The 10825-nt window shown below is 34.6% G+C and overlaps 1 protein-coding gene across 2 annotated transcripts in view; it reads right to left on the bottom strand.

Moving 5' to 3' along the window:
• Positions 1 to 3025: 3025 nt before the first annotated feature.
• LOC127830990 (uncharacterized) overlaps positions 3026 to 10825 on the bottom strand; it is a 40105-nt gene continuing 32305 nt past the window's right edge. Inside the window, exons 15-18 of one of the 2 annotated variants that reach the window (XM_052355955.1) lie at positions 10088 to 10258; positions 9534 to 9707; positions 8401 to 8504; positions 3026 to 7561 (exon numbers count right to left, since the gene is read on the bottom strand). In XM_052355955.1, coding sequence (XP_052211915.1) covers positions 6592 to 7561; positions 8401 to 8504; positions 9534 to 9707; positions 10088 to 10258 — 1419 coding nt within the window. In that variant the 3' untranslated portion in view covers positions 3026 to 6591. Of the gene's footprint in view, positions 7562 to 8388; positions 8505 to 9533; positions 9708 to 10087; positions 10259 to 10825 lie in introns of both variants that reach the window. The other variant, XM_052355954.1, reaches the window with a different exon arrangement.

The raw sequence follows: 10825 nt of genomic DNA, 5'->3' as shown, positions 1-10825 counted from the left end.
TTTAGCCTTTAACGATTCGATCTCATTTTCAGTGACTTAATTCATGCGTCACAGTAGAGCCTTAACCTCTCCGTTTAAGCCGACATGTCACGTAAGCAGTACCAAATGGTCTTAAATGTCTAAAAGGGTGCTTTGCCGTACTAAAGTTGATGTGAAAATAGATGCTGTTTAAATACACCCTTGATCTATCACGTCATTAATAAGTGATCACTTCCTTTGAGATTTTTTGTAGTAGCTAGTTAAACTTAGGACTTAAGAAACTTAAAACACATTTATATGATATACGTTATTAACCGCTTTTATGTTTAGAACTAACTGAATTAAGCTCGGATATCCGCCTTAAAACGCACAATACATGTACTGCAATTCAACGGCTTTCGTTTGGAAAGGCCTTTTTTTCATTTTTCAGAATTTTATTTAGTCTATTCATATAGGCCTAATTATGAAAAGGGAAGGGGTGCATTTATATTTTGTTGAAACTTATTTATGACGGTGATTGTTGATGTAAAATAGTTTATATACACGTTTTGTGTGCATTTAACGATTCTATCAGATGAGTCATGCTGTCTGATTCAGATGTGCATGGTGTGCCCCGTAGCACCACGACTCACAGTGTCCTTCCTTATTTAAATTGATATGTGGGGTTCCAGTTAGAGGAAATTTTTGAAACCAGAATAGAACAGAACAGAACAGATCTTTATTTGGTTCACAGGTCACATAATACATGATACATATCTTGTCACAACAGGTGAGCGTATAGTTCACAAAAACCATTACAACTTGTCAAAATTCACAAATATTTCATATATATATCAATGTTAGCTCCGTCAGTAGCGCTGTGTCACTTCAGACTATATAAATATACCAGTTCATCCTCCGAATATAGTCAGGTCTTACAGTAATGGCATGGTGTCGTTTCCTTGTGAGTATGTTCCTCATCGATTACATCATATTTACACCAACATTTCGGTTTAACAGCGCTGTCTCAAAGTTTAACTGATTTGTTGGTTTAAAGTTGATTGCTGACTTATTTTGTTTTAGATCATTTTGTCAATCATCTCAATGTTAATGTTAGTATATATAAGTTATATGAATACTTCATGTTTTGTAAAGCAATTTCTCGGGAATGTTAGTCCTTATATTACAGAACCAAGGCAATTTTTCGACGTGAATTTACGGCCCGGAAAAGTTGTTAAATTGCAAAATTTTACGTTTGACTTAAAGTGTGACCTTGAATTGTTAGGTAGCTAGACGAGTGTTGCGAACGAAACGTTGATTTATGAAAATCAACATGTGTGCAAAGATAGTTTTTACTCAATCAGTCATGAAAAGTTATGACCGAGACATGCATTTCTAGGCTGCTCTATAGAATAATTGAACCTTTTTTCTCTGAGTGTGTCCCTGCCAATTAAGGTAGGGAGACGGATCTAACACGCAACCCGTCGTCTTGTGATGGTTAAAACGTGTGTCAAGTTCTATAATATTCCATACTATGACACATTCATGGCTATAACTCCTAAGTACTTATAGACATTTGCAGGATTTTGAACTTGGTCCCCGTTTAATGCTAATGTACATTTTAAGAAATTTTGGTTTCATTCGATTGAAAACAACTGGTTGAAAAAGGAACCCATCAAGAGCGGGCATGTTGACGTATTTACTGACAATGCGGAAACTTCATGCCTTCCTGCGGGGAAATATCTAAAATTGTATCGTGTACACAACACCGTATACGTTCGTTTAAACAGGTACATTTTTTATTTGATATGTAATTACATATGGCATATCTATGTGTGATACGATGGTATGTAGAAGTAAACCTATTTTGTCGAAAGCTAAATTTAAACACTTATGCTGCTGCAACCATATGGGGCCTGTTTTCAGCTGATCGGAATCTCGAATCAAAACATCTGGTAAAGCTGTTATTATTCAAATCTACATGCATTGGTTGCTTGGCCATCGTCAACAACCATTCCGTACTCTATTTATTGTTTTAAGAAAATTACTCCTGTTTGGTTTAAAGCAATACGTATCATTTGTATATTTCGAGATACGAAAAATATTAAACCTTCAAAGAGTAAAGTTAACCTAACCATTTAGCTTCGATTAATACTTCTGTGCTTGCGTGGAATATTTAGTATACCTTTTAACTCACATGCTATTTAGGGCGATGTAGGGTGATTTCATGTAGCATTATGTATATCTAAGCATATGTATTTTTCGTCACTATGTGGGTTTGTGCGTGTGTGTTATTGATATTTTCTATATTCGCGATGGTGTGAAAAGACTGTGTTGATTTGCATCGTTAAGAGAATAAACCCGTATTTTGAGCTCGATGTTGACCTTATATTGATTAATAAACTATATTAATATGCATTACAATTACCGATTATGCAATAAACTACATACCATTAACTTCATGTAAAGGCGAAAAAACTACACTTGCATTAGTTTGTATTTATTTTTTTTTTGTAAATGTTTATTTTGTCAGTTTTAGTAACAACACTTCACACTTATTCGCATAATTTTTTTCTGTTTCTTGGTTCTATATAGTCGTGTATTTATGAATGGATTACTTATTTTTAGTTCAAGAACACACAGACGATACGACGTTGTAACAAACATATTCGTCATACATATTTACTTAAACACTAACTTAATAGATATGTTATAAAACTTTAAAAAAAAACAAGTGACTGTTCTTCCTTAGGTATCTCAAAAGGTATGTGTGAGTGCAGTAACAGTCTTATCTTGACCGACTACCAAAATAACATGCTAACATATATGGATTAAGAAATACGGAGTTGTGTAACATGTCTACTTAAAAATTGTATATTCAGTATGTTTTTGTTGACAAAAGATTAGTCTTAATGTTGATTCACAAGTACTACGTTCACAGACGTATGTTGTGATTGTGTCTAGATGAATTTGTTTAAGATTAAATAAAATCACCTGCACGTGATTAAAGTTTCCAAATAAAAAGTCAAATAGAAATATAGCAATGATGGTCAAAAATTCAACGCAATTGCAGCAGATAATTGTTTATTACATGCGAGGCAGAAGACTGTTTAATATATAGAAATAATATGTATAGACAAACATACATTATGATACAATTACAATCTTAAAGAAGATTAACAGCAAAACAAAGTCATGCAATACATAGAACACCGAAAATAATGGGTTTTTTTAATTTAAAAAGTTCTAAATAAAAACAAAATCTTTACCTGGTAAATTTTACAAATATTAGGTGTTGTATCAAAAGTTTTAAATTTCGAATTAAACTGTAATGTAAAGTCCAGTTTGTTTACATAAAAAGCCTAAAACCTTTGGCAAGTATCTCATAATTAACGACTTTACATTTTAACTAAATTATTCCATCAGTTCTGCCAATATTGTCATGAAACTGATAGAATAGTTTAAGTTTATACACACAAAGTTAAACAAATCATAACATACAACAATTCAAAATACAACAATGACTTAATATTGATATTGTAAAACAATGCAATTTAATTCACAAATCGAAGTGTTGAAAATATAGACCATATATTGAAAGCCCATACACACTCAACATAAACGAATAGTTCGAACAATATTTCGAAAAGAAAAGCTAACACATAAAAAATCAAAGCGCTGAAGGCACTGAAGTTCTTCGCTATTGCATAATCTTAAACGCAACTCAGTTTTCAAAATTATGTTAAGCTTTTTATATCGCAAGTTTGAAATGAACACAACCGATTCAAATTTATAAAGAGTGTATCTTAAAGCACAGGTCGAGATGTGTGTGCACTGTTTGTTCTCATATTTATGTTATAGAGATAACGTAGCCAAAATAACAACAATATATCTCTTTTTCGCAATTGGTTGCTGCACTGGCAACCATCTTTATAATTTTGGTTGCCTTGCTAAATTTTAACAAGCCTAGAATCATGTTCATGTTGTGTTATGTGTATCTAATACTTTATTTATTTCCTTTAAATTATTGAGTAACTATTTTGCCGACATGACATACTTTTAATGCATCATTTCTTGTTGTGAGCCGGAATTGAATCATTTCCTAGGCCTAATTGATCCACAGTCGCCAATTTGTATTCTATGTTTAATTGGATTGAGTTGTTCAAGCTTTAAAAAGGAGCCCTGCTCTTTAGCCCAACTGTAAACAACTTTTGAAATTTAGTTTTATGGGCTTAAATCTATTGGCCCCAGGCTAACAGGCAACCACTAAACCTGTAAGTTATTCATGATGTAAATTCGGACAGTGTATTGAACTCATTCAATTTGCATGTCCGAACACATTAAAGTGACCTTTGCAAGTTTTGGTAAATTAAAAAAATTAAACGATTTAATAATTTTGAGAGTTCTGTTGTTGTCGTTATATTTTTTCATATTACGAGGATTGCTTATATAAAGTATAAAATACATCTATCATTGTATGAGCACGGATGGCAGAGTGGTCTAAACGATAGACTTTTATTCAAGGGGTCAGTGGTTCGAGCCCAGTTGAGGGTAACTTTTTTGTTTCTTTAATTTCATTCTTGTGTTTGTTTTAATGGAGCTTTTAAGATCCAATGTTTACATTTATCAATATTAAGCATTTAATGAAAAACTGTAAAAAGGTTCCTTTTAGATGTTTACTAAAAATGCCACAAGGTAAAAATGTATAACTTATTGGTTGTTAATTTGATTTAAAAGTGATTTACCTTGTCAGCGAGGTTACTTTGAAGTTATTATCACTGTGATCCTTTTTCAAATCATTAATATAAAAGATAGTTTAAGCTTCATTTTGGAAAAAAACAGGGATTAATGCATATGCATTAATTGTCATCCCAGTACCAGAGACTTTCTTTAAACGAAAAACACCATAAAATCAGAAAGTGTCCTCCTTGATTAGCTTGCGTGCATTGCGCAGTCTTATCAGTGTGCACAGGCTACTCAGTGTGCACAGGCTAATCTGGGACACCACTTATTTGACATACATTAAGCCCCGTTTTACCTCAAAGCAGCCAATATGTACAGATGTCAATGACAAACTGGCCAATGTCGTCCAACAAGCTGTTAAACACATATTTATTGCATACACTCACTGCTGTCTGCAGTGTACCAGTGGTATAGTATAAACAGGCAGATTATCGTTCCTAGCGAAGCACAGGTGGTTATCTTTCCAAGCGTAGACAAAAGCAGACTGACTTGAAATGCACACTCATAACCTTAGTCCTTCGCAAGCGAATAACTAAAAATCAATGCTCCTTAATAGCAATAGGCAATATTTCAACGCTAGATGTGACGTGGTAAAATAGATTTAACAAGAAATAAAATGCTATGTTTTGTTTTATGTGGGACAATATATTCAACAAATGTTAATGTACCATGGTAGTGTTCGTGTGAATAGTCATCGTTGCGGGAAATTAAAATTCAATACTTTGTGCCAAAAAAATAAAAACGAGCATTGTGTATCTCATAAAATCTATGTTATCATTCCACATCTATCGTTGCGAGTTTTGCAATTGCTATAAAGAACACTGATATTTTATGGGTGAACTTTATTTTACGAAATATTTTGCGAAATATTCGTTGATCTTGAGTATTGAAATTAATTTAACAGAAAGCTTGTGCAAACGAAAACGTGTGTTAACATTTATTATGACATGACTGATTCTCAAGTATATGCTGAATAATAGCAAATAAAGCTCATAATAATGTAGGAGATCTGCAAGCAATTCATAAAATCAAGAGTGCATTTAATATTGAAGCAAGCTTTTTACATATATAATCATATAGTTTTAAGAAATAATCAATTTGCACAGATGATGTCATCCCATATATGTATTTGACAACTTAACGAATCTGCTTATGTAGGATATCAAACAAAAATGCTTTCATTGATTAAAAAAAGATAAATTGACGGTAACTGGGAAATGTTTTAGCAACAAGTAATTTCGTTGGTTTGTAGATAGTGCATGTAATAGGTATAATGACCATTATTTCAACAGATCTAACGCTGAAATACAACTATCCGATAAAGTCCTTAAAAGTTTCATTCTCTATCATAATACAACAACACCAACACCACTTCTGCTTAACAATGGTTATGACAAAAATACATGTGTTAAATAACAAACATATATATATGCGAGTGTCGTATTTTACAATAATTTGCATAATAAGAGCAACAAATGATATTGTGTCGACAATTCTTGTAATACTTGTGTTTTTATTGTAATAAACATAAATAATTCAACCAAAAAGAATGATCATAACACATTTATGCAAGGATTTTTGAAATGTAAAAAGATGTTGATGTTAAGCCTTATAAACGAAAAATAAAATAATTTTGAAAGTATTTTACACACAGAGTTTGCAGGTTTGAAAATGAAAATTAGAACACAACATTAACATATATGTGCAAGGACACAAACCATACCGTTATACATTTATTAAAAAGATAAAACAACAGAAAAATACGAAAAATGCACAAATGATATTACCTGAAATAAAACAACAAACTGCACATTTTTATTTTGAGAATAAAACATCCAGTTTGCAGATGTAAAATAAAAAAAATCCTGGGTATTTATCCGACACAACAAGTTAAATTGTATATTTTAGCAACGTTTTGTAACTTTTAGTATTTTCACCGTATTTTGCGTTCACGGTGACCTCTGCTCCATGGCCGTAAAATGATTCAAGTTTGACCTTGCCCTCCCAGATGCTCGGCTGCGTAGTCTGCAAGTAGGTCCACTCTTCGCCCGCGATAACCGCGACAGCCGTTGCATTAGGAACGACAACAATGAACAGGACCTCGTCACCGCTGTTACGGTGCAACGACAGTGGCGTCTCCAGGTAGCAGCCTTCATTCCACTTGGAGTACTTCTTGGGGAAAGGGTGTACAGGCTGGGTAATCTTCTTGCAGTTGATCAAGTAATTGTACATCCCCGCCAACTGATTGCTTGCATCTGAGTCGGGATTGGCGTAAATCTGCAGCTTGTAGAAGCCCGTGTTGGGTATCACGACGAAAATACTAATGACTGATCCATGTGTTTGAGTGAAGACAAAATCTGGGTAGTCCTCGTTGGACACGGCATCAACCAGTTTCACTTTTGTCATCATCTTCTGGACGAATGAGAATTGGATCTCAACTGAGTTTTTCTCAAGTTCAATGACTGGGTTCTGATGGCTCAGCGTATTGAGGCCGAATTGGCAGAATTTAGGTTGCTCGCCCAGATAACCACCGGGCAGTTTCGGCAAAGGCTCGGCTTTCACGTCTTCCTTGCATTCGATCATATACTGCGCCACGTGGACCAGACTAGTGCCCTCCGACGATGGGTCGTTAGCGTAGATATCGAGACCGTATTCGCCGCGTGCCGGTGCGGTGATGTTGACGAAAGCCGTGTTCCCTACTTTCCTGTACATGCAGTAGCCCTCGAGCTCAGAGTCCGAGCTGCAATTGTGCTTCAGCTTTGCCTTGAACTGCATCGTGTTTGGAACTCTGAACCAAAGCTCGACCTTCCCGTTCCGAGTGAAAATTGTCGCCGTCTGCTGTTCTGTTTCCAGTCCATACCTATAACATGGGCGATATATGATTGTCAGTTTATGTTAAGAAGATATGCTTAACTTAGTTAGTTTATACTTGGTATCGTTTTCAACTTAAACTGTCGGTGGTGTACCTTCACTTTAGTCAGAATTGGCATACTACAAAACTAAGGGCTAATAAGCTATAGAAATAAAGGAAAATGTACCACACGCGTTGTGTTGCATGGCCTTTTGCTTATATGCTTGAGTGTTTAAGCACCCGTAAGAGAATCTCAGAGTCGTATCAGTGCGGCAAATATAGTGGGTTAGCTGTTTTACACTACTAAGAGTGTATACTTATGACTTTAAATGGCAACTAACTTGAGTCAAAGATAGGAGAGAATGGCCTTAAATATCATTTTATGACCAAACAACATATAACTTATGTGACAGGGGAATCGAACGGGATCGAAACAATGGTATTTAAATTTGAAGTCCAGTGCCCTACCTAACAAATTTGTTCAGTTACCGGGAGAAATGTTAAGTCTATCTACTTTATCAATACTAACTTCATGGCTTGATATATCCTGATCTTGGCATATATCAAATGTTGAAACATGTTGTTTGTATACACATTTGGTTTGGCAACGCTTTTTTTTAAAAGAGAATTAACATATTTTCGATTTGGTCTTGTTTATTTCATTAATAGTTTTCGGAAAAATATACTTCTTTAGTATTAAAATAGAGAGATATTTCGGGGTTACCTTACCATTAGGTTCTTTTTTTACTGTACACGATACATATATAATGACATTAATTGTATAAGAATGGAAATTAGGCCATTACTCGGGCGGCCAGAAAAAAAACATTTGATACCACTGCTCCCACCTGAGGAAGTCCGACCCAGGGCCCCACTGGCGGTCAGAACAGTTTGGGAAGGGCGCAGTTTGTTGGCCCACCACCTCCTCCTGAACTATCTTGTAATCGCACACCTGCGATATAGCATATTGTAGGTATAAGAAATCTGAATAGATGACACGTTCAATAATTGTTCACAACCAAAACAACATTTTGGTCTGATAATAATCCATGTATACCAACTATTCTGAATACACATCTACAAAAGCGTATTGTAAAACCAGTCAACGCAAAGTGCTGCGTTTAATGAATGCATATGCGAAAAGCGGACCCCTTGTCAGCATTGATTTCGTTTGCCCTTTTAAATAGGTCCAAGCCAAAAACTAAGACAATATCAATATTGAAATGAGCTAAGTTGATATTCGTTTTTAGAGTTTTAAATGTCAGCATTAACCATTGTAGTAAGTATGATTGATGTCAAGCAAACAATTCGTTTGGGAGAACCAATCCTTTTCATCTTCTTTGTCTTAAATACGTTATTATCTAGGTCAGCGTGTGTCCGGGGTTATGGGTGTTTTGATTGTATTTAAAATAATCATTTCAAAATGACAATTTAGTAGAAAGCATAATTTATATTAGAAGAGCCGTGCTATTTTGGGTTTTCCTCGTATGTAGGGAAGAATAAATGAACAAGCAATCTCTAAAGGCGTTCCGGCATATGCAGAGGTTGATGCCATACATAGTTTTCGTATGCAATTAAAGTCGATATTAAGATTGCGTTATGTTTAAGTGATTAATTTCATAGAAAGGGTGAGTATTCAACAGTCAAATCGAATGCCCTGATGATTTCTCCCACAAACTGTATCAATGTAATGGTAAACATTTCGTAGATATGTGATGGTGTATTAATCTACATCAGAACTGGTAGACATTTTGATATATTCTTAAATTTATTTCTGTAGCAAACATGACACAATAATTGTTTTATGCAATGTTGTATTTATCGATGTAACTGTTTATTTTGAAATTATTCTTAAGGTTAAACTGGCTAAATACTTTTCAATTGTTTTGCTAAATTTTAAAATTACTAATTAAATAATTAGTAAAGAAACGCGGGGGTCAGGATATTGGGACATCAGTCAAAACTCTTGCAGCAGTTATACTCCTTTGTAAACGTTGTCCTTGTTGGCTGGTGAGTTCTCTTTGCAGTAGATCTTGAAATAGTACGAGCCATTTTGTGGAAGGCGGAGTCTGAACGAAGCCACACACTTGATATTCTCATGCATGATATAGCGGTTTAGCTTGACATCGCTGTACTCCTTGTCACCGTTCTCAAACTGGAATATAAACATAAGCTCAACAATCATGATTCATACTATTAATACACCGGCATGAACAAATTATCTGCCCATTATTGAATTAATGTAAACTTATTCAATAATTGTATTCAATTTTTGTTTACAAACAGTATCACCCCTAAGCAGGCCCTTTACTCTCACATGCGCACGCAAACTCTGCAATTAAAGAACTATTGAGATTATGTTTGCAAACTATCATCGTTAAGACCACAAACAAAACTCACACCCTGGTACGGGATAAATCAGACCAGGCACTGGCAAGTAACCAGTATTATATGTATACTGAAACTGATATTAACAATCAGTCCTGGTGCGGGATAGCGCAGTCTGATAAAATCATGACAAGAAACCAGTCGTACATGTATATTGAAGCTGAAGGCCACACACGGTTTGTTTTCGGGGTAACGCAGTTTGATGTTGATCTCCCCGCGACCATGCACGACCGCTGTACGGTGGCTGACGAACTCAAGCCCATATTTGAAGAACTGACGCCACACACGTGGCATGTTCTCAAATTGCTCCAGTGTTATCTATATAGAGAAACATTACCTTAAGTGAATATGCATTAATCATGGCCACACAAGATCAACTTTAAAAAAAAAGCTGATTTGATTAATATTATCACCAACACTTAAATAAACAATGCATTATATATATTGATAACACCTGTATATGCAGTATAATAAAAAATAATTTTATAACATTGCCTGGTTGCCTGGTCCTTAATACCACTCACTATTATGATATCATTATTGTGAGTTTTCTATATAAGCATAGGTGAGACAGGGTTAGTTACAAAACCGTAAGGACTAGTTAATGAACGCGATGGCTTCTATCATGTTTTTTGTTACGCTGAAAAGTCATTAGTTCAAACACAAATTAAAGTTGTATTTGTATTACTTTTAGTATATTTTGTATGAATTGTATAACTATAGTTATGTAATATAATTTCTTACAAACGTTTTATTTTACTATCCTGTTAGCAAAGATCATCCGATTTTGTAAATGTTGACTATATTTTTTTACGACAGTGCATCTTACGTACAGATTCCACAAAGACCGTTGGTGAATAACCACCCTGAAGAAAGGCTAACCTA

This window comes from Dreissena polymorpha, chromosome 5, assembly GCF_020536995.1.
Source record: "Dreissena polymorpha isolate Duluth1 chromosome 5, UMN_Dpol_1.0, whole genome shotgun sequence".
NCBI classification, from domain to species: Eukaryota; Metazoa; Mollusca; class Bivalvia; order Myida; family Dreissenidae; genus Dreissena; species Dreissena polymorpha.
Note: the sequence above shows the minus strand (reverse complement) of the source record. Positions and strands in the feature narration are given on the sequence as shown.